At 37.3% G+C, this 25,376-nt stretch overlaps 1 protein-coding gene across 1 annotated transcript in view; it reads left to right on the top strand.

The window, feature by feature from the left end:
* suclg2 (succinate-CoA ligase GDP-forming subunit beta) overlaps nucleotides 1-25,115 on the top strand; it is a 147,912-nt gene extending 122,797 nt beyond the window's left edge. Inside the window, exons 10-11 of the mRNA XM_030134834.1 lie at nucleotides 1,583-1,703; nucleotides 24,151-25,115. Of these exons, the coding sequence (XP_029990694.1) occupies nucleotides 1,583-1,703; nucleotides 24,151-24,263 (234 nt within the window). The 3' untranslated portion in view covers nucleotides 24,264-25,115. The remainder of the gene's footprint in view (nucleotides 1-1,582; nucleotides 1,704-24,150) is intronic.
* The last annotated feature ends 261 nt before the right edge of the window (nucleotides 25,116-25,376 follow it).

Raw genomic sequence — 25,376 nt, 5'->3', positions numbered from 1 at the left:
TCTCAGTCTACTTTTCCAGTGAGCTAGCCAGGGTAATTACCGAGCGGCTAGATTGTTAGTGTAATCGTGCTCGTGCACACCAACACATTCACACACTGGCTGCCTTGCTTCACCACTTACTGATATCAGCTTTATGCTCGTTTTCTGAGAAAGATGAAGAAATCTATGAAAGCAGCAGCAACATAGTTGAGGTACAGTAAAGCAGTGAAGCTTATGAATAAAGTATTTGATAAGATTGGTCGTTGACACTGGTTTGGGAAAAACTCAAAGCGGTACCTTGGAAGGGTACAAGTGACTGTTTGATTGGTGTGAAGCGAGTTCTATTTTTTTCCCTTTTACTAAAGGTGGAGTAGGAAAAACGGTTCGAGCAAACTACATTTTGAAAATACACAATTCAAAAGTCCAAACCCCTTTTTTCAGAAATTCCATTGTTTTTAAATATACAATATCAAAAAATTTTAGTAAACCAGATTCTACAAAAAGTGGATTACTTGATTGGAGATAACCAGCTTTGTTTATGACTCTAATAGCTTTTTTTTTGGAGTTTAATTATCAGGTCTATATTAGTTTTATACACATTGCCCCATATTTCCACACAATATGACATATATGGCATTACAAGTGAACAATACAGTATATGCAAACATTTTTTGTTTAACAAGTCTCGAGTTTTCTAAAAAATCGCAACAGCCTTGGATATTTTACGTTTGATATATTCTATTTGTGGTTTCCAACAGAGTTTATGGTCAATAATCACTCCCAAAAATTTTGTTTCATAGACCCTTTCAATTTCAATTTCATTAATTTTCAGTTTTCTATCATAATTTACCCTAGCACCACCAAAAACCATAAATTTTGTTTTATCTTCATTAAGTGATAACTTCAAACCATTTTTTTTTAACTTGATCAATTCCTTTTCCACAGTTTCTAATATTTGTTTCATATTTGCTCCCGAATAAAGCAAATTAGTATCATCTGCAAATGGCGGTGGAGTTTGATAGACATATCACCATTCAATCATTTTGATGGGCCGGTTAAAATGATTGGATGGTGTTTTTTCAGTCCTGTCCATTCCACAGGTGACTACATTTTTTTATTTTTGTGTTAGAGCATTTAATTAATTGGTTTTAATCGGGGTGTGAAGGGGATTTTAAGCAATATAGTAAAAAAAATGCTTCAGGAAAACATCTCCCACCCCACCTTTAACTGGAACTTTTCAAGACATGCATGTAAATCAGTTTTTAAAGCTTAGATACGATGCATAGCAGGGAGTTTCTGTTATTTGTCATTCTACTTCCCACTGAGATATTGCTGTATTATTTGGCCACGGTGTTGCCTGCTGGCCTCTTTATCCACCACAATACATAGCGCTTTATTCTGTCTACAGTGACAGTGTTTTATAGCACCCGGGTGTGTAGCCCAGGGGTGTGTGACTCGACACAAACTTCGTGTAAGCCTGTATTATTGAACGTGTCCTTACGGGTGAAATCTGAAGTTGTTTTTCACTAATGCAGTAAAGCGCATTCCCACAGTTATTTGACAAATCTGTTAACCTTTCTCTTCGCATTCTCCTCTGTATCAGGTTGAAGCCATCCTGGTCAACATCTTCGGAGGAATCGTAAACTGCGCCATCATCGCCAATGGCATCACCAAGGCCTGTCGAGAGCTGGAGCTGAAGGTGCCTCTAGTGGTCAGGCTCGAAGGTGAGAAAATGCTAAGTGTACACATGCACACACTTGCAGATTTAGCCTTTCTGACCTTATTAGCAAGCTTATCCCCATGAACACTCCCACACTGACATAATACACACTGTGCATCATCGTCCTCCGCCTTACGGACCATTGATCATCATCTCGCCTGAAAGCAGTTGACCTTAATGAGGATTTCATGATGCTGCATAATGACACTGGCCTTATAGCTATGAAAAAACAAGTTTAGTAGTTGTTTGCCTTGAGATAGTATGTTGAAGGGGCTGAAGTTTTTTTCTTTTTTTTTTTGCAGATGTTTGCTATTGTTAGCTTTTTTTTCTCTGTATTTAGCTGTTTTCCATTACAGGAACAAGATGATTCTTCAGTTCAACATGGAGAATTTGAGACAATTACTGAATATCCAAACTGTTTTGATTTCGGTTCACAAAATAGAGTCGAAACAAATCACTTCCTAATGGTCTTCAGTTGTGATTCAGTTGGCTATTCCGTCATTGCCTATAACACTGACACCAGCAGCTGTGTTAGATCTGACCTTCATGCTTACTGGTGGGTGCTTGCATTAAAGTGATACTGTTAGCATGCTTTTTCGTCCAACAGTGGAAAGCGATACCCTTGTTAACTCTCATTTTATTTATTTTTTCCATGTTCTTTCAGGGGGTAGTTAGTGTTGGTGATAATACCCACTTGGCAGGAGCTTCAGCTATTGTTGCATTTACTGTTTACTATTGCATTTGCTGTTCTGCTCATATATCACCAAGTTAGAATGTACTACTTATTTTTTTCATGTTGGATTCAGAACAGACTAGATGCTTGAGGCACAAAGTGGTATTGAAGGATGGGACAACCCCAAAATAGATGTTCCGACACATAATAACAGTGAAATATCCGTGCAACACAACCCACTAACATTTTTAGCTTGAGGAAATAACTGTAATTCTTTTACAATCTGCAATAAATATGTGAATGTTTTGAGAAAAAAATAATGATGCTAATCAGACTTTTAAACATCTCAAATGTGCCAGTGTTTAAAAGCACCTCTTGCCCACCTTGTTATAAACCTGAGAACCATTCTATTATTGTTACTGTGCTCTCTGGAGCCTATCCATCTTCATTGTGGCCCAGTGTCCCAGTAAGAACAGCAGTGCATTTCTCAAACGTGTCACATTCTGCCACACCCGTCATTAGCGCCGGCCAGAATAACAGCAGAGACAGCACTGATTGGCTCACCTTTCACCTCTATATGCTAATGAACCCCGGTGGGTTGTGTGTGTCTATGCATGTGTGAGGTGGCAGCGGTGACTCCTGAAGGCGTGGGGCCAGTTGGTGGTTAGCTTAATTGTCAAAATCCAGCAGAGTGGTGTGTCTAGAGCAGAAAGCAGGGATGTGCATGCGGGTTTGTATATGCGCAGACACATGTGTGCGTGAATGTGCTAGCCCTCTCTGCATACATACTGTGTGACCTCAAACACTCTACTGATGTGGTTTGTAGGTCAGGCCGTGTAAGCTGTTTCTAAAACCCAACTGTGAGGCGCTGTAGTTGGCTGTTTTAAAGCACAAGAGTCTAGAAATTTAGCTTCAACACTTTATACCTCTACTTTTAAAATAGGGCTGCACGATATTCGAAAAAACTGACGGTGCCATTTTTTTTAACCCTGCGATATATATTGCGATATGAAAAAATACTCAGGAGGATATAAGAGCTGTTTGGTGCCGACGTAAACGGTCAAACAAATTAGTTGTGTTTCCTCTCATTGTGGCAACAGGTGCAAGACAAGGTTATTATCGTTAACGAAAACACAAAAACAAAATGACGAAAACTAGAGTTGAAAAAATATTTTCGTTAACTGAAATAAATAAAAGCTGTAATTAAAAGAAAAAAAACAATAACTAACTGAAACTGTATTGTGTGCTTACAAAACTAACTCAAATCTATAAAAATTATGGATAAAATTCCCTTCGTTTTCGTCTTTGTCAATGTCAGATTGATACGAAATCGATTTATTTCGCTCTAGCAATTTTAGCTAGCGGCACCATATGGCGCTTCACGGTCCGTCACTTCTCGTCACTTGTCGTTTAGAGTCGTTTTCTCGTCCCCACTCTACCTGGAAACATGGAGACTAAAGTTGGGAGAAAGCAGCAGAGTCCTGTATGGGATTTATTTGAATACGACAGCGAAGAAAATAAAACATACGACAAAACTAAAACTGAACTGAAACTAAGCATTTAGAAAAAAATTTGAACTAATAAAAACTAGCAATGTGATGTGTAGAGTGTATTCATGTATGCAAATGTCCAAAAATGAGAAAAATGTATCACCATATCAAGAACAAGTCAAATACTTTGCCTGTATGTAGTGTCCTTTGTCACACTGACAGTCTTAAACCTGAATCAAACAAATTAGCACTGTACCAAAGTTAACAAGGACATATTAGCATAGGTTCTAGTAGTCTAGGAGAAAAACATGCATTCTGCCATCTGTCTTCATGCTCCAGACTAAACATGCGGTACATAGAAGCAACTCAATTGCAAGTCAAAATAGACTTTTAATTAGTCGGCCCACATTTCTCATACAAGGCCATGTAATTCCACCTGACTCACAAACAGACTGAGTCCAGAAGGTCACTGCTGGTGGCTGGTCCAACCCTATTTTCCTGGCCGGGGTCTAATCCAAGCTTTAGTCGTGGGTCATTACATCCTGGGTTGCAGTCTTGTGGAGAAGATTGGTTCAGAATCAATCAGCTCAGCTTGCTAGGCTGACCGCAGGGCAGTAAGAACGGCCCAACGCTCTTCAACAGGATCAGAATGGATTAACTGGCACACTTTTAATTGGGAAGGCTCTTTTAAAAGGCCTGGGTTGATTGCATTGGGGGAGAGTTATGTATTCCCAGGCGAAGAGGACGGAGCATGTGGTCTAGATGTTGATAATTTTGAGTAAGTTGATTAGTTGATTGTTTGTTGATGCCTTGCTGTTAAACTAAAATTAACTCTATTTGTGAGCTGCAATATTAGTATTGCAGTATTGCTTGTGTTCTTGATTGCAGATTAAACACACATGCATTTGCACATGGACATTTTTAAGGTATTAAAAAAATGTATCTTCCCTGGTCTGGTCAAATGAACTCTTGGCTCTTTAAAGCTTCTGTCTGCCTCGGTAAAAAAAAAAAAAAAAAAAGTCTCCATAAATAGAGTCCACGGAAAGGTGGCTGTAATTGCCTAACTATTTTCCACACCCTGTTGATTTACAGACCCATTCTACAACTGTCTGTCATATAACAGTAGTGGCCTTCTTAAAAGAAGGTCTATTTTTACACTTCTAATTAAAAAGCAGCACTAAGTCCAGTAGTGATGTTGAGAGAGCTCCTTCAGTCCTGACTGTACGCCAACTCACGCATCAAAGAATCATTGCTCTCAACATTTATTTGATGTGTTTGATGATCAACACACAGGGTGAAATGAGGCGTAGCAGGACTCATCTGTTTTGGCTGCATACTGATCATCAGATGGATCAACAATCAAAGCTAGAGAACAAGTACTGTACAATGACATTCTGGTCATTTTTTATGTTCTTTATTCAAGGTAGTTAGGATAGTAAGACAGGGGTTCTTTTCTGCAGGTGCTAGTGTGACTTAATTGCTCCAACCTGGTTCTTCGAAACAGTGTGTTAATTCCACAAAAAGTCTATTTATAAGTAGAATGTTACACCCCGGCCTAGGGGTTCACCAGGGCGAACATAATAGGCTCAACTTTTGTCCCCTCCCAGCTCCCAAGCACACACGTCAGTCAAAAACTAAGATTCACAATATTTATTATCAGTATTTTGCTCAACTAAGGAAGGGTTAGGGGAGGGAGCAGCTAAAACAACAAACAAAATATCTTCTTTTACAATACTAACTTACCTAACCAAAATAAATGCAGGAAATAAAATACAGAAACTTACCTAACTACCTAACAAAAACAGGAGAAAAGGTGTAAACAAAAGAGCCGACCTCCCCTACCAGAAAAAGGTTCAATTTAACAAAACTATTTACAACTACAAACAATCAGATTTTTCCAGGATCGAAGACTGACGGTCACACACACGAACACAGGGTTGGGAGCTGACAGGAGGCAAGAGCGAGCGAGGACAGAAGTTCCAGGGCCATTTTTAAAGGGCTGGGCAATCATGATCCACCAATCAGCAACCTGCAATAGACAGACACAAAAGGGCACAGCACACCTACAGGACGGGGGAGAACACACACACTAAACAGAAAACACATACATATACATATAAATAGATAAATTATGACCCAGGGTCATAACAAGAAACATGAGGATTCTTCACTTGTTTCAAAATTGGTTTCTAACGAACTATTGCACATGCATTGTAGTATATATTTTCTGGATATCTTTGGCTTTTTTTTTTAAATCATAGGTAGAATAATTATTTCTGATATGAATATTTGTGTCTGTATATTGGAGCAATTTACGATAGATGTTTAAATCCTATGGGGCGGCCATGGCAGAGCAGGTCGTCCAGTAACTGAAGGGTTGGTGGTTCAAATCCCATTCTAGTCATGTGCCATTGTGTCCTTGGGCAAGACACTTCACCCACCTTGCCTCCAGTGTCACTCATGTGGGTGTATGTCAGCCCTGCGATGAACTGGTGACATGTCCAGGGTGTACCCCGCTTTCACCCATAAGTAGCTGGGATAGGCTCCAAGCGACCCCCGTGACCCCAGTGAGGATAAAGTGGGTTCAGAAAATGAATGAATGTTTAAATCTGACTTTTAAGTTGACAGCAACCATTGGACATTTCTGTTTTTGGACATTTGAAGTCTTATTCAGTTCTGACTGGTGGAGAGTTCCAGGTTTTCATCGTCTTTTTGTGGACACCTAGGGCTGTTGAGATAACCTGTAGATTATTACCTGAGTTTTTTTATGGAATTATACATTTTAAAACATTTCCCTGTGGTCTACATAAACTGTAAATGCTATGCTTAGGTCTGAATTCTTCATTAATTAGTGTATCATATTTTTGTGAGACAGTTTGTACATACTGCGTTATCCAGCTTTGTCTCATCCACACTAGAAAAGCCAAAGTGAGTCCACACTTTTGAATTAAACAGTATTGGTGCATCTCTCAGTTTAACTTCATCGCTCCACTCTGCCTTATTAGCGCCGTTGTTGGCTTTTTATTTTTCTGTAACTTTGGCCCAATTTTCAGCCACTCGTATGAGGACCGCCCCCTGGATCACATGTAAAACAGTGACCTGATTCACCGAGGAACAATGAAAGAAGTTTATAGCAGCTATATTTTAATAATAATTTTGGAAAACAATACGCGGCAATCCATTGCAAGGTTAAATATTGCGATAGTTCTCCAAATTAATATTTTGTCACACTCCTATGCAATACCAAGTTAATTGGTTAATCTAAATTGCCCATAAGTGTGAATGTGAGAGTGATTGTTTGAACTGGCGACATGTCCAGGGTGTACCCCGCCTTCACCCATGAGTAGCTGGGATAGGCTCCAAGCGACTCCCGTGACCCTAGTGAGGACAAAGCGGGTTCAGAAAATGAATGAATGTTTAAATCTGAGTTTTAAGTTGACAGCAACCACTGGACATTTCTGTTCTTGGACATTTGAAGTCTTATTCAGTTCTGACTGGTGGAGAGTTCCAGGTTTTCATCGTCTTTTTGTGGACACCTAGGGCTGTTGAGATAACCTGTCGATTATTAACTGAATTAAAGGAGTGATATTTGCTTTCTTTATTTTTATGGAATTATGCATTTTAAAACATTTCCCTGTGGTCTACTTACTGTAAATGCTCTGCTTGGGTCTGAATTCTTCATTAATTCAACTCCACAGGTCCATCTTCAACCTTATTTCTGAGTAATGACACCAGAAAGGTCGTTTTTTTAGCGCTGGCCCTTTAAATGCAAATGAGCCACTTTATGCCCCACCCCCTCCAGGTTGTTGGCTGTGCTGCTCTGTCCTGTTCAGCCAACAACTTAATATTTTAGGTAATCGCCTTGAAATTTGGACATATTTTCAGTATGGACTACAACCGCTGCTGCTGACAAACAATTATGGTGTACTCGGAGAAATGTTCGTCGCACGTCTTGACCTTATATATGCAAATGTTATGACATAACTAGTTATAGACTTAACAAATTAAGCAGGAATTAAAACGGGCTGTAGAAATCCACTCAATTTTTGCTAAAATGAATATAAAGATAGCTTTGCGGCACCTGGAGGGTTCAAATTCAATCTTTTTGAACTATTAGGGTCTAAATACACAAATAAATGAACCAAAGACTAATAAAAGTGGGTTTAGCAAAATATGATCCCTTTAAAGTGTAAAACCACCCATCGAGTTACGTCAGGTCTATGCTGATGGGATGACCGCCCTGTTTAATGTAGATGACTTCCTTCATTCTTCTCTCAAACTCTCCGCCTTCCCTATTCCAGTACATTCCTCTGCTGTATTTCAGATGCAGGTGGCCTTCTGAGTCCTGACCTGAGGAGTTGGGTCCCTGGTGTAGTGCCATGTGCTTGTGAAATGGTTGTTTAATCTCTGCTATATATAGGTCCGTGTGCTCCTTGCAACATTGAACTGAATATACAGGTTCAGGTGTTTTAGCCTCAGAGTGGACCTGTTTTGGTTTGTTCTTGTTAGTCTCATTATATCAGAATCTGATTTATTTTCACTTATGCTGCAATTTGTTGGGAACACAGAAATTTCCCATCACTTGTGGACCATAACACCAATACCAGGACCTTTTACAGACTATGGTTTCTACCTGATGTTCAGCAAACTCTGAGGTGGTTCATTTACAGTGGGAAGGTGACCCAGCTATTGCCCTGTTCAGACCAAGGTTATATTAGTTTTGGATTTTTCATTATAGTTTAGTTTTATTTAGTTTTGACTTTTTTTTTCTCTAATTCAGTTATTTTTAATTCCTTTTTAGAGCAGGTTTGCTAGTTTTTATTACTTTTCATTTTTTTCTAAAGGCTTAGTTTTAGTATTAATTTTAGTTTTGTCGTATCTTTTGTCTTCTTCGCCGTCGTATTCAAATAAATCCCAGACAGGACTCTGCTGCTTTCTCCCAACTTTAGTCTCCATGTTTCCAGGTAGAGTAGAGACGAGAAGACGACTCTAAACCACAACTGACAAGAAGTGACGGACAGTGAAGTGTCGTACGGTGCCGCTAGCTAAAATTGCTAGAGCGAAATAAATCACTTTCGTATCAATCCGATGTTGACAACGACGAAAACGAAGGGAATTTTATCCATTATTTTTATGTGTTTTAGTTAGTTTTGTACGCACACAATACAGCTTCAGTTAGTTATCGTTTTTTTCTTTTAATTATAGTTTTTATTTCAGTTAACGAAAATGTTTTTTCAATTTTACTTTTCGTCATTTCATTAGTTTTCGTTAACAATAATAACCTTGGTTCAGACATGACATTAACATCCATCCTGAGTGATCCAGTCTCATGCAGACAGTCATAATGCAAGGTGTGGACAGACTCAGGATGCGCTCAGGGCAGGTCTGGGAAGCATACGTCCACATTCTCTTAACTGTTAAAGCAGGAATATGTCCTCCCCAGTGGTCATTTGTATTAACCCTTGTGTTGTGTTCAGATTTTTGTTATTCAGCCAGTGTTCGTGGATGGGTTTTTAATTCAACATAATCAAACAATTTTATGTTAAACTAGAAGCACTCGGAGAGCGCAGACCTCCGCCAAGGCTGATCAGTGGCGCCCCCCGTGGGCCCCCCCCACCCCTGATCACCACCAAAATTTAATCATTTCTTCCTTATCCCATTTCCAACAAACCCTGAAAATTTCATCCAAATCTGTCCATAACTTTTTGAGTTATGTTGCACACTAACGGACAGACAAACAGACAAACAAACAGACAAAGTAGAAAAGCACTCGGAGAGCGCAGACCTCCGCCAAGGCTGATCAGTGGCCCCCCCCCTGTGGGCCCCCCCACGCCAAGGAGGTTATGTTTTTGCCAGGGTTTATTTGTTTGTTTGTTTGTCTGTCTGTTTGTCTGTCTGTTAGTGTGCAACATAACTCAAAAAGTTATGGACAGATTTGGATGAAATTTTCAGGGTTTGTTGGAAATGGGCCCCCCCGTGGGCCCCCCCATCATTTCTTCCTTATCCCATTTCCAACAAACCCTGAAAATTTCATCCAAATCTGTCCATAACTTTTTGAGTTATGTTGCACACTAACGGACAGACAAACAGACAGACAGACAAACAAACAAACAAACCGTGGCAAAAACATAACCTCCTTGGCTGAGGTAAATACTCAACAGATGTTTACTTCATACCAATTACAAGCAACATAAAAAGCATATATGTTTAATATTTGCCTTTTGCCTTTGCTAGATCACATTTATGAATTAAAGTGCTACTCGTTTTTAGTTGTTTTTTTTTAAATAAAATGTAATATAATCAAGATATGAGAGGAAAAATTCATAAAAAATAATTACTCATCATTTGTCTTTTAATAAAAAATGAAAACAGGTCCCACAGACCCAAACACCTTACAAGGGTTAACATGCATTCTGTAATACAAGGTATGAACAAGGCCTACAACTACTCTACAGGTTTGAGCTCAACAGTTCCTGTAGCCAGACGCGCTTTGCATTCTGGGATAGAGCAGGATGTAAGAGCTGTAATAAAAGCAAGTCTCCAGCTTGTTAAGTCCAAAACACAAGACCATCATCCTTTATTTACTTTACCGCTCCCATTTCAGATACACCTGACCAGTAATTGAAGTTAACATTCTCACTAAAATGTCATAACTTGCTTGTTGATGCATTTTTTATTCACTTACATTTTCCTTTGTATGAAAAGAAACCAAAGCACATCAACCAAAGTAAAAAGAGCTATTAGTGTGAAATCTCACTCTGATAGTTATTGCAGAATCTGACATACAGTCGGGATCTGAGGCGTGAGAAAATTCCTCCAGGTTTGTCAGAAACTCCAAGGAAATTTTATTATATGTGTGTGCGTGTGTGTGTGTGTGTGTGTGTGTGGGGGGGGGGGGGTTCTATTTGAGGAAGAGCTTTTTAGAAATGCAGCATGGACCACCACAAGGGACTTTCTTGGCACAAATATTCACTTCAACTTAATGAGCTGATTAGATTTTGTCGGCAAAAGGTCAGAGTTGTTGTTACTTTATGAACACATTTTTGGTCATTACTTCAGATTGTAATGCCGGAATAGTAAACACATGGTTGAACTTACCATTGCTGTTTCATATCTGTTTGCTGTCTAAGTGAAACCACAGGTGGGATAACCACAGAAGTGCTTTGCGAATGTCCCTTGGTACTAACATTACTGTCCTGGTGGTGTTCAGTTCTGTAGCCTCCAGTGGTTCAGTTGGTGGCAGGAGGCAAAGAGCAGATACTGGTCTAAGTGTAAGTATCCAGTAAACCTCAGTGCTGAGGTCTCAATGAGCCCCACATGGTCTGAAAAGGGTTCTTGTTTCTGCAGACAGCCTTCTTTATGAACCTGATGTTGCTGTCAACTGAGTCAGTGCGTTCTGTTAAGGCTTCCACTTCTTGGGTTTTGATTTTGACCCAGATGTCATCCACATATCTGAAATGAGCGCTAGGTGTTGTTCCCTTGAAGCAGCTCAGTGCTCTACTTTCTACTTCCTCCATGTACAGACTGGATGTAAGGTGCAGCAGTGGAGAACCCGGCTCTGTTAAGCCCTCATTGTACTTGAAAAAGTTGGTAATAAGGCATAGGCCAAGCGGGATTTAGTCTGGGCAGAGGATAGTTTTTGCTTTATATCGATTGTTTTCGTTTGGTTTCTGAACCTCGGCAGCACAGTGGTGTAGTGGTTAGCATTGTCCCCTCCCAGCAAGAACGTCCTAAGTTCGATTCCACCACCAGGGACCTTTCTGTGTGGAGTTTGCATGTTCTCCCCGTGTTTGCGTGGGTTCTCTCCGAGTACTCCGGCTTCGTCCCACCATCCAAACACATGCACTAGTAGGGCTGGGAATCTCAGGGTACCTCATGATACAATGCGTTACGATATGCGATACATGGCTCACGATAACATGATATGGCGTCACTGCAATTATCAATATATTGTTGTTAAAAACCTACAATACATCTGTGTGTTTATAGAGGTGAAACAAAAAAAAAAAAGGTTCATATTTTTCAGCATAATTTAACCAGAGTACAAACAGCAATATTGCGAAAACAATGACACTGTTTTAGTTCAACCGAACTGTAAACATTTTTTAGCTGTCTGACAACAGTGACACGATTTCAAACTCATTCAGAAAACACAACATCTCATGTCTCTCAAGTGTGCATGTTTGTTGTGCCACCCATGTGTGGTATTTTTGTGAAACAGTCCTTATCCAGCTTTCCACACTATAAAAGCCAAAGTGAGTCCACATTTTTGATATAAACAATGTCAGTGCGTCTTTCAGTTTAACTGCACCGCTCCACTCCGCCATATTAGCGCCGTTGTTTGTTTTTTCATCAACACTGACTTCAGCCCAATTTTCAACCACTTACACAAGGACCGCCCCCTGGATGACATGTAAAACGGTGACTCGACTCACTAAGGAGGAATGATAAAAAAAAAGGTTATAGCGGCTATATTTTAATAACAATTTAAAAAACAATATGTGGCGTGAGCACATCAATAATCCATTGTAAGATTAAAAATCGTGATAGTTCGACATATCGATATTTTGTCACACCCCAAGTTCACTGGTTAATCTAAATTATCCATGGTGTGAATGTGAGAGTGATTGGTTGTTCGTCTCTATTGAGGACTTGCAGCTGACATCAGTGGTCATGTGATTATTGTTTACACCACCATATTGGTGGGCACACTATCTGGATCCAGAAAGTTAGAACTGTTGCTTTATATCGTGTTTTTCTTTGGACTCGTGTTTGCATGTTTTGTTATTTGCGAGTATGTCTGCTTGTGATAAAGGCACCATAGATGAGTTTCAGTGTTTACTAACAACAGTGATGTGCGGGCAACTCGGAGGCAAAAACACGAGTACCAGCTCCAGCCGGCTCACATCAGCCGCGTACACCTCCAGGCTCTGCCCCGGAACTCATGAACGAGCCGATATGTTAGCTCTCAAACGGTCCTTTAACTGTCTCTGTCCAAAAGCCGATCCCATCTTCTCTTTCACGGCCGCATAATTTGACTTGAGCGCATCGGGAAGGCTGTCCCATAGTAGAAAAGCAGACTTGCACAGACGTGGGTGGGGAGTATTGTCACCAGCTCCCCGCTGAACTCACCGGTGTCACCTGCCGTAGCTCCGACTGCCACTTCCAGCTGCTTCACCCAGCTGAGGAAACTCAAAGGGAGCAGGTAGACCCACAATCACTCTCTCTCTATAGGGTGATAGTCCAGGGGAAGCCCTCCTGGTAGGTTTAAAGGGGTCTTCATCACCGTACCACATGATGACAATTATTTTTTTCCACGCTGCTAAGCACCACAGGCACGCAGGCTAACTATACTGAGAAGCTACGCTAACCGCGGTAATAACTATAAACAGCGGTCGGCAGAACAGAACCACCGCTGCCACCAGTGGAACCGAGTGGTCTTTCTGCCGAACTTATAACTGGTGAAAGCTAAGTAATAAACGGCACACATGAGTTTAGCAGGTCCATCGTTTAACACGTATGATCCAAGGAAAGCTTGCCTACCACTATGGCGTCGTAAACAGAAAACCACGTGATCATGTGACGTTTGTGCAAAACCTCAATATGTCCACGTTGTTATTGAATAAAACAATCACTTCTCAACTAACTTACCTGGTTAAATAAAGAACGTTGTTGTCCAAATCAGTGGAATTTTGGGTGTAACTGCACGAGAAAATCAGAGGTAGTCTTTTGGACGAAACATGAAACAACCAATAGAAGCCAAGTCGTCTCCTACTTTGGCACGATAGTGAACCATAACCTGAATGTCCTTTTTGTTTTTTTTTAAGAACATTAAAGTTTTATTTTTCATAATATAATTCATGGGACACTATGCAGTGTCATTCTGAACATTTCACCCTCCCCTGGGTTTGTAAAAGTGCTCTGTCTGACAGAAGTGGGGCTGGGTTTTTCAGCGGACCATCCTCTGTCCTGGATTCACCTCTGCAGAATAAGAATCAGCTCTATGTGGGTGGTGCACCACATATGACCTGGAAGTCTGAGAATCAACAGACTCAACCTCCTTAAGTTTTCTGAGTATTACTTGGGCACATATCAGCCCCAACACTTGTATTTCAGGTCAAATTGAAAAGACACAGACCTTTGGTACAACATATGACTGAGAATGACTTAGAATTTATCAAGCTTCACAAAAATGTATACTTTGTCTTATATAAGAACAGACAAATGACTGTATCAAGAAGAAAACCAGAAAAACTACAGTGTTTTGCTGTAGGTCTGACAGTTAACCAGGCAGTCTCCTCTCCTCATCAGATCTGAGTTTCATTAAACCTCAGCTTGTTAAGCCAGGATCACAATTTTAGCAACTGCAGCATCAACAGAACTCCTCTGGCACGAGTCTTTGGCATAGCCCCAAGCCTTATTATCCTGTTGAAATATGGTGGCCTGTAATTGACTCACACATTAAAGTGGCATTTTTACAATAGCCACAAGTAAGCTCGCTAATTAGACCAGAGATCCAACAGAAATGTGCTGTGAAGAAACAATATATCACACAGCAAAACATTCAGCGGCGCTTCGTCTTTTGTTGTTAAGGACTCAGAGCTGGGTTTTCTTATGAGGCTGGTCAGTTGAGTCACCGTTCAGCAGAGTGGACAGCTCATAAAAGTGCAGAAGGGGAGGAATTACAACACTAAAAACTGAATTTAGATGAAGAGGTGACTTAGGAGCAGAGGAAGTCTTAGCAGCAGATGTACTTACCAATAGTAATGGACTGTACTGTGTGTTTTTAATTCATAGCACTATACTAAAGCACAAAATAGCACTTCCATTTTATGCAACTTTACTATTCTACTACATCTCAGAGGCAAATTATGTACTGTTTACTAAAATCATTTGCATTTCTTTGTATCTGCACTTTTTATTTTCAGGCAACAATTTTGCATCCCTTTCTTGAAAACTTTGTTGTCTGTGAATGTTTGTGATAAACTGAAGAATGAGGTATTTCTTCGTAAGTAAATTCTCCTGTTTTTAAGCTAAATCAACCCTTCAAAAACACTCTTGACTTAACTAGAAGTGCATTCTCACAAAGTTGGAAACAGGATTGATGATGAGCTTATAGAACATCTTGCACTGCTGGATATTAAACTTTACAACAGTATATAAAGCAGTCAAATGGTTTTACATCGAACATCTACATCAGGGGTGTCAAACTCACTTCAGTTCAGGGGCCACATCCTCACAATATGATCTGCAGTGGGCCAGACTAGTAAATTAATAACATAATAATATAGAAATAATTCCAACTCTAAACTTTTCAATGTGTTTTATAATGAAAAAAGTAAAATTACAGTATGGAAATGTTTACATTTATAAACTATCCATTAAAAAATGTGAATAACATGAACAGCCACCAAAAAACTGAAAATTATTTTTAAAAAGTGCAATTTTAACTATATTCTTCCTCTGCTTTTTATTTGCAAACGTGTATTACAACTTACAGATCACAAGGGATCTGCAAATACACAAAACATTTAGTAACAGACAGAATGTTTGTAAAATTGCACTTACTTCTCTGAAGACATTTCTAGTTTTTCATATTTTTTGTGAGGTTAGTTTGTAAATTTATACATTTTCATGTAATTTCACTGTTTTTACACTAAAACAAAAAGGAAACATTTGGAGTCGTCATAATTTGTAGGTTATTATGATAGTATTTTACTGATCGGACCCACTTGAGACTAAAGTAGGGCTTTATATGGCCCCTAAAGTCAAATTTCTTAGTGTTGATATCTTGAGTAGGATTTTTGCATTTCACAAATTCATCCCACAGGCCGGATTGGACCCTTTGGTGGGCCGGATTCGGCCCCCGGGCCGTATGTTTGACATCTGTGATCTACATCATGCAACATATCAGTTCCATAATTCACTTTTATCTGCTGCCATTTTATGGACCTATGTGTTTTTTATATGTATGTGTGTAATTTTAATTATGTTTTTTTCATTTTAACAACTTTGTACTGTGACCTTGAGTGTCCTGAAAGGTGCCTATAAATAAAATTTATTATTATTATTATTATTATTATTATTATTATTATTATTATTATTATTATTATTATTATTATTATTATTATTATTATCATTATATGGATTAATTCAGCAGTTATATGAATCCAAAACATCATATATACTAGGAAAACATTTTTTTTGCTGCATCATGACTTTGACTTGGACATAAAATATTTTACTGATGACACTTATTATGGGGTGTTTTTACATTGGCCAACCTTTGTGTTTTTTTTTTTCATGGTATAAATTTGCTGTAGTTTAGCTCTCATGCTGTAGACAGGCATACATGTCATGTTTTCATGTTGATTCATTTTCGACTTCTTCCTTCTTCCTTTTCTTTCTTCTTGTGTGTATTGGCCGTGACAATCTCACGTAACTTCATGCAATTTGTGTGAAACTCCGAACCACTGTCTTCACACTGTAAATGAACCAAACCTTGCTTCATTTCAATCCAGACTGAGAATGCCTTAAATGGGTGTTGCACATTTATTTCGCATCAAACTGAAAACTCCACAAATCGTGTGAAAACATTCCTAAATGTGGGTTTGTTGCTTGAATTTTTTACCTGTGTCTGAGTGTTTTCAGAGTGTCCTTATGTAATGGATCCGAATGCATCTTCCACAACTGGTTGCAAGTAACCAAGTGGTAACTGATGAATAAATAGCCTGCAGTCGAAAGATAATATGTTCACATGGGGCCATAGAAATCTGACGTATTGCTCCCTAATGTGTTATTATCTACAGCTGAGTTTCCATTATCTTTCAAAACACTTGGAAGAAAATGTTTTTCGCAAGATATAGGGATGAGGGTTATTAATTGTCACCATATGTTCACTATTGTGTACGTTTATATTTCTTTCTTTGAGTTATTTATTTATTTATTTATTTATTTATATTTTGCCAGCACAATTAAGAAATGCAAAGGTAAACAATTATACTTGTATGTGTGTATATGTATGAGTGTGTTAGACCACCCTTGTTTTCTTCAATTTCTTGTTCATTTTAATGCCTGGTACAACTAAAGGCACATTTGTTTAGACAAATATAATGATAACAATAAAAATAGCTCATAACAGTTTAATTTCACAGCTGATATCTAGCTGTCTTCCATGTTTGTTTGTTTTTTTGATAATAACCCAATTCACTTCAGTTCTTATATCAATATTTATGGCATTGTACTGACAAAAACAGTGCTTTTAGGCATTCCATGTTTCCTTTTCTGTCTGTTTTAGTCACATGATACACACAGGAGTTAGTACTTGATTGCATAATCATTGTTTTTGCTAACTTTTGATGGTCTAATTTTTTTCCGCGGCTAAAAGAGTAATGTAAAAGGAGGAGGGAGATAAATATATAGTATTAATATTTTATGGGGAAGGGGCGGGATTAAATAAGCTGCTCTTCTTCCCACCCCTTTTCGGGCATGTAAATGAAACTATTGTGCTGTTCTTCTTCCTAAGGTTGTCTTGATGGTTGATTTTTACATTATTATTTGTTTTTTACTTATTCATATATATGCTAAATTTCATTGCATTTTTGGAATAATTCACTCAATCAATCAATCAATCAATCAAACGTACAGTAACAAAAAAATAGAGTCTATAAAATGTGTTCAGACTGAATCTAAAGTGTGTGTGCATTGACTTTACTGTATACTGAGTCCAAGCAGTGAGTAGGTCTCTGGCAGCACCTAGTGGCAGCAGGTGAACACGCACAGATATATATATGTAGCATACTCCACACACACATACACACACACACACACACATACACATTCACACCCACACCTAGTGGTGCTGTTTCCCGCTGGGCTCTGTCCTTGGCTTTGCTGCTGTGAGCCATCAGTGCTCCCTACTGCTCACAGTGGAACTGCAGTCACTCCCACACTCACGCCTGTACGCAGGAAAAGACCCAGGTAAATGTATGTGGATTCCTTCTCACTCCGATAGATTTGCAATTCTCCCCTCACACATCGCACGTACAACACAAGAAACACATATCTAGCCTTAGGTAGACAATACTGCGCACAATAGTGATACTCATGAATATTTACAGATTGAAAAAAACAGCAAAAAACGCACATGTTGTTTACTTTATTCCAGGGCTATGTACACCTTCCATAGGTCTATTTGTCTTTTCAGAATATCTGTTGCATTATGTATTTGCGGTTGGCACATATGGCTGCTTCTCCCACAGTTTTATCTCCTGTTGTTTGAAGTTTGTTGTGCACCAACTTTGTTTTAATCATCTAACGGATAAGCCTGACAGTATGATAATACGGATCCGTCAATTGCAATGAAGTTCCCAGGTCAGTTTGGGGAGTGTAAAGTATACAGCATAGCCCTCCATTTTCTCACTGTGACTGTAGATTCACCTCTGGACACACACACACACACACACATACAAAATATTCTAAGCTATTTGACGAGACAATGACTTGGGACACCCTATCCCTTGTTTATGCGCCAGAACAAGGTCTCTTCCTGCTCTTATTCTAATTAATTACACTGCAGAATTGATTGTTTGGAGTGCGAGCCTGCAGAAATGTGTTTGGAATGACTTATCATCTGGCTGGACAAAAGAGATGAAATATTAGGCGTTAAGTGGCGCTGGTAATAGAATTCCTCATGAAAGGTCTATTGATCAGGGTGGCCTGGCCTCCGGAGAATTCACATATCACGCAGTCTTAATTACACGACAGCCAGGAGCGCTAAGGTCAACCTGTAAGCATCTGAGAATGCACACACACACACACACACCTACTGTTAACCACTTTACGTCACAGATTTGACTGGGGTGAATATAACATGAGCACAAGTAGGAGTTATACATCACAGATTCATACGACGACTCTATGTTATTACTGAACATGCTTTTTTCATATCGATTAATTTGTTGATTACGTGTTTGGTGTTTAATTTGTCAGCAGTTCCTGAGCTGGTGAATATGTCAAGAACCTGTAAATATTGACATATGAGATGCTGAAACCAGCAGAATGTTTTTGGGGTTTTTTTTCCCCCCAATAAAACTTACTTTAACTCTTTAAACCCTGACGTGCCATCACTGACACGCCCTGTGCATATGCAGTTTGGATGGCTGTAACTTTTTCATTGTTTGTGCGATTTTAAAGATTCCAACAGTTTCTGAAACCTGAGATGTTGGGCTTTACAGACTTTATTGACTTTATTGGGTAGCAGTGGTAATTTCAATCATGCCTGTACTAGAAGCTGGAGAAGAAGCTGTTAAAGCAGTACGCTGCAAAAATCAAACTCTTACCAAGTGTATTTTTCTCATTTTTAGTCAAAATATCTCATCACACTTAAAATAAGACATAATCACCTAAAGAGTAACTTTTCAGTGAGATAGATCTTGAAAATCTTATTTCAAGAAATCTCACCAAGATAATTTTCACTCGTTCCATTGGCAGATTTTTTTTTGCTTGAGTTAAGCAAAAAAAATCTTGAATTAAGCAAAAAAAATCTGCCAGTGGGACAAATGAAAATTATCTTAGTAAGATTTCTTGAAATAAGATTTTCTAGATCTGTTGTCTGAAAATCAGTTCTTATATCTCACTGAAAAGTTACTTTTTAGGTGATTATGTCTTATTTTAAGTGTGATGAGATATTTTGATTAGAAATGGGAAAAATATGTTCCGGAGGGAAATCAGGGAAATAATTGAAAAAATTATTTCTAAACAAGTCATGTTAGACCCAAAGTTATTTCTGTTTGGCATATATCCAGAAAAACATAAATATACAACAAATGAATGGATTTTTATAGACTTCAGTCTACTTATTGCTAAAAAAAAATGCATTTCATTATTTTGGAAAAGAACTCTGTCCAACTGTTAGTCAGTGGACACGGCAGATGCTTTCTACCCTTTTACTAGAAAAAATTTCCTATATTCTTAAGGGCAAACAGGAGTCATTTGAACGTGTTTGGAATCCTTTCATTGTGTATGCTCAGAATCTAAATTTGCTGGAGGACAATGCAAACATTTGAAAAAGTTACCACTGTGGTTTCTGAAGGTGGATGCTCAGATTTCTACATTTTGGTTTTTTTTTTTTCTTTTTGTGAACATAATGATGTTTGTGTTTGTAGTCGGCAGGTTGCATGGATCTGATGTATGCAGTGTTTGTTGTTTGTTTGTTAAAATGATAAAAATTTAAATAAAAAACATTTTGGCAAAAAAAAGAAATGAGAAAAATACACTTGGTAAGATTTTGATTTTTGCAGTGTATTAAAAAATACAGTAAATTGTAAATGATTGCTAGATTTTGAAAGATCTGGGGAAAAAAGTGCTATGGAAAAAGGGGCAAATGAATTCACTCACAGCATATTTTCTAAACTTTTTATGGTCAAAAAAAGAAAAAAAAAAGTCCAGGCAGACCATTTTAGGCTTAGGGTTTAAATGGTTAAGCATCACAGTTCTTACAATAATATTCTGTTGATCGACCAATTGATTGTTTACAGTCAAGTCGTACAAGGAAGATGGTTCAGGAAGAAACTTCGCCTATAGAAAAGACAAAGGTCATACTAAATATTGTTATAAATTCAGCAACTTAAAGGCTAAACTTTAATAGAGGATTGATACAAAGGTATAGTTAAGTAAATAGAGGTTTATGTGAACAAGCTGAGATGTATTTCTGTGACATTTTTAAGGTGTAATAAAGAGTTTTTCAGGGTTTTTTCCCCAATACAGATAACATTTATAGCCCGTATTTCACTTCTGATTGATTAAAACAAGTTCAACAGTTCAGGACATGAAAGTACTTGAAATGTTTTATAGAGTAAGAGTGAATGTCTGAGGATCATGAGGTCAGGTGTATATACAGTGTTCACACATCAATACACAAGTCTGGTCTGCAGCATGTCTACAATAAAAAGTATTTTTCTGAAGAAGCCGATTTTTTTTTTTTTTTTTTTAGTTTCTTTTGGCTGAAGAAAACCTTCCTGAAATAAATGAGACACAAGAGCAGGATTACAACAGATAAAGGAAGCTTAATACTGAATGTTGTAAAGCTATAATAAACTAAATGGATTATAGCTTTAAAAAAAGTTTTGCTGCTTATTTCTTAGATTTTTCTTGTCTTTTGTCAATAGAATGTAAAATTAAAACAATAAATTAAAAAACTCAACACCAGTGAAATGAGCTTCACATGGTGATTTCAATGCTATGGTTTCACCTCTTAAAAGCACATTTCATTTTTCAATTTAACCCTTTATTATTGATGCAGAAGCAATAAGAAAATAAATAATAAAAGTACTTAAAACATTAGCAGCTACAGTGGTGGAAAAAGTTTTTGGACACCCCATGCATTTATGATATATTGGATTAAGAATCACTCTGAAGTCATTGAACTCCCACCCATGCTCCCTTCTGCACATGCTCTGTTCTGTCGAGGTCCAAACTGGATGTTTCAGCAGATAATAAAACACATCTAGAATTTAGTTTTTATTTTTGCTTGTTAACACTAAACAAAAAAATCATTTGCATTTGTTTGTGTCGATACAGCCACACTTTTTGGAACACAAACAAGATTATTCCGCAAATATTTCGTGATAATATTTGAGATTGTGTAAAAATGTTAAGTGTGTCCCACAACTTTTTTCTACTACTTTGTATCTGTGCCATTAAGTACAGATATTGAGCAGAGAATGAGCATCACCAAGAGTTTATTTATGTTCCAATACTCAGTGGCAATAAATTCTTCTTCATGAACTGCATTGTATAATTTAATTGATAGCCTTATGTTATACTCATAAAATGGGAAATCAGCAATTAATCATCAACAAACATTTCATGATCATGATAATGCTAAGATGAAAGACGCAAAATCTTAAAAATAATAATAATAATAATAATCCTAAAATGAAAGACACAAAATCTTTAGAAAAAATGAATAAATGATAATAATAATAATAATAATAATAATAATAATAATAGTAATTAATCATCAACAAACATTTCATGATCATGATAATCCTCAAATGAAAGACTCAAAATCTTTTTTTTAAAAAAATCCTAAAATGAAAGATGCAAAATCTTTAAAAAAAATAATAATAATAATAAAAATAAATTATTAATAATAATAATAATAATAATAATAATAGTAGTAGTAGTAATTAACCCTTTCATGCATGAATTATGAGAACCTTAATCAAGATTTTTTTTTCCTGAGTGTTTTTATTCCTCTTTAGGCATGAAAAAAAAACAAAAAAAACAATGTGATTGAATTCTTTTTTAAATCAACCTGTTTTTCATGGAGTTACAAAAATGTCCACTCAGCTACACCATGAATTTTATTCTTGAAGCAAAGAAACATGTATTTAAAACCCAATATCATAAAGTGATATGAAAACAGTGAAATGAAACTATATTTAATGCTGCTAATCTGATGTTTTCTCACATTTTAACATATTCTAATACTAGTTATTACTCACTTCATGGAGATCATATGCAAAAAATAAATATTAACAATTGATTTCCACTCAAGAACCAATTAAGAACAGCAAAGTTACAATAATGGTATGAATTGCAGTTTATGAGATGATGCATAAGTGTCCACTGTGTTGGTTGATATGGAACTAAAACAACAAAACCCACGAATATACAAGAGTAAAACTGTAGAGTAACTGTCCACTGTAGTGACCACTATGCATGAAAGGGTTAATTATCAATAAACATGACATGATCATGATAATCCTAAAATGATAGACTCAAAATCTTAAAAAAAAAAAAATAAATAATAATAATAATAATAATAATAATAATAATAATAATAATAATAATAATAGAAGTAGTAGTAGTAGTAGTAGTAGTTAATCATCAGTAAACATTTCATGATCATGATAATCCTAAAATGATAGACTCAAAATATAAAAAAAAAATAAAATAAAATAATAATAATAATAATAATAATAATAATAATAATAATAGTAGTAGTAGTAGTAGTAGCAGTAGTAGTAGTAGTAGTTAATCATCAATAAACATTTCATGATCATGATAATCCTAAAATGATAGACTCAAAATATAAAAAAAAAATAAAATAAAATAATAATAATAATAATAATAATAATAATAATAATAGTAGTAGTAGTAGTAGTAGCAGTAGTAGCAGTAGTAGTTAATCATCAATAAACATTTCATGATCATGATAATCCTAAAATGATAGACTCAAAATATAAAAAAAATAAATAAAAATTAATAATAATAATAATAATAATAATAATAATAATAATAGTAGTAGTAGTTAATCATCAATAAACATTACATGATCATGATAATCCTAAAATGATAGACTCAAAATCTTAAAAAAAAATAATAATAATAACAATAATAATAATAGTAGTAGTAGTAGTAGTAGTAGTTAATCATCAATAAACATTTCATGATCATGATAATCCTAAAATGAAAGACTCAAAATCTTAAAAAATAAAATAATAATAATAATAATGATGATGATGATGATAATAATAATAATAATAATAATAATAATAATAATAATAATAATAATAATAATAATAATGAAGGAGAGAAGTGGGGGAACACTTTGCTGCTACTATGTCAAAGGTTGCTGTTGTTTTTCTTGTCGTCATGTGTGAAATCAGTGAGTGACACATGAACGGCGTTTGTTATTGCAGCGGTGATGGCCTTTATGTTTCATTTGACCTTTTGCTCTTTTACCCTTCAGCATCTATTCTTCCTTTTCACCCACTTTTCTCTCTGGGTCCGTCCGTCCACTATACCCCCACCCACGGTCGCCCCGTGTTGTGACAGGCGTGTTCAGCAGCAGCTTCACAACATTAGACTATGAGACTCATGCACGACGTCTCCAGTGTGTGTGTGTGTGTGTGTGTGTGTGTGTGTCTCTGCTTGGTTGCGGGTCTACCAGGGCATGGGTGCCACCATATCACCCAGCACCTGCTCCCCCCTGACCTCACCGCACACACAAGCACAAACAAACTAATTGCCCTTTTGCCCCACTGACCTTGTTCACAGTGAAATCTGCTCTGGGATCAGCGGTTGGATTGGCCGGCGTTCACCCATAACCGCATCCATCTGCCGTCGGAGTGGATTTGATCCCTCCAAAGGAACTCCGTCTTTCACACAGTGTGATTTTTACATCAGCGCAGATGGCAGATCAGGTTCAGCCTTGTTAAGTCGAATGTTTTTTTTTGTTTTTTTTTTTTATTCTAACAGTATTTCCTTGTGTTTCCTAGGGACCAACGTCCATGAAGCTAAGAGGATTCTGACTGAGAGCGGCCTGCCCATCACGGCCGCGGACAACCTGGATGACGCCGCCAAGAAAGCCGTAGCCGCCATCAAAAAGTAGAACCCTCTCCGTCTCACCGCATTCTCTCTGTCCATCACGAATATTCATATCTGCCTCAGATCACAGTGCGCCTTTTCTCATCTCCGCTCAGACTTCGGGCCTTTGCTTCAAACTCCTGAACGTGTTCCAACACAAGCTACAAATCAACACTTTGATGCTGGTTGAAAATTCCTAGATCTGATGGTTGAGATGGTGTATCATCTCAAGGCTTTCCACAGCTCACTTTTTTCTCTGCGGTATAAACGAGCTGTTCCTTTTATAAGACATAAATCAATTATTAATTTTCCACATAACATTACGAGAGTGACCTCCGTTAGAGATTAAACGGAGGTCTTACACTTTGTGCATTCCACTCGAGACAAAACGTGGATTTCCTTCTTAATATCATGGTATTTTTATGGGGGTATTATTTGATATAAATGAAGCATTTTCCATCTACACATTCTTTTAACAGCTGTGTCATGAGGAGGTATTCTGATGAAGTTTTGAAAGGCAGCATATCAGTCAGTAACTTGATCCAAATCCATCCAATGCCTTATCTGTGTCTCCATTAAGGTGCACAAAATATCTGCATTTAGCCACTGTGCATTTTGTACATCATGTCTTATTTGTACTTATTCTAAGCCACTTGGATCTGTGGCTTCTACATGAAGGCTACATGGGTTTGGGAACTTATCTGGTCAATTCCTTCAGCCGCAGCAATAGTTTCATACAGAGCTTAAAAGAAGAAGAAAACCTTGTAATTGTTTCTTTTATAATGAATGTATACTGACAGGATGTCATGAATACAGTGTGAAAACTGTGTATATAATTTGAAAAATTAAAAAAAAAACAAATATTTCCAAGGTATTTTCTTGTTTTCTTTGCTCACTTTACATGAGAATATCCTGAGGTAAAGAGACAGAGGTAAATGGAAGGCAAGGTATGAAAATAAAAATCATTCACTCTGCAAAATAAATGTAATGTCAGATGAGGAGAGACTTTGTAGAGTTGTGTGTCCTTGAGTCGACGCTATCGAGCACTTGAGCGAAGGGAAAACAGCCTTCATAAAACCTCTGAATTTACAGTAGGTATTCTACCATCATTACTAATGTTACCGTTAAAGGTTTTTTG

Source organism: Sphaeramia orbicularis, chromosome 5 (genome assembly GCF_902148855.1).
Source record: "Sphaeramia orbicularis chromosome 5, fSphaOr1.1, whole genome shotgun sequence".
NCBI lineage: Eukaryota > Metazoa > Chordata > Actinopteri > Kurtiformes > Apogonidae > Sphaeramia > Sphaeramia orbicularis.
This window is presented reverse-complemented; position numbering and strand designations above follow the sequence as displayed.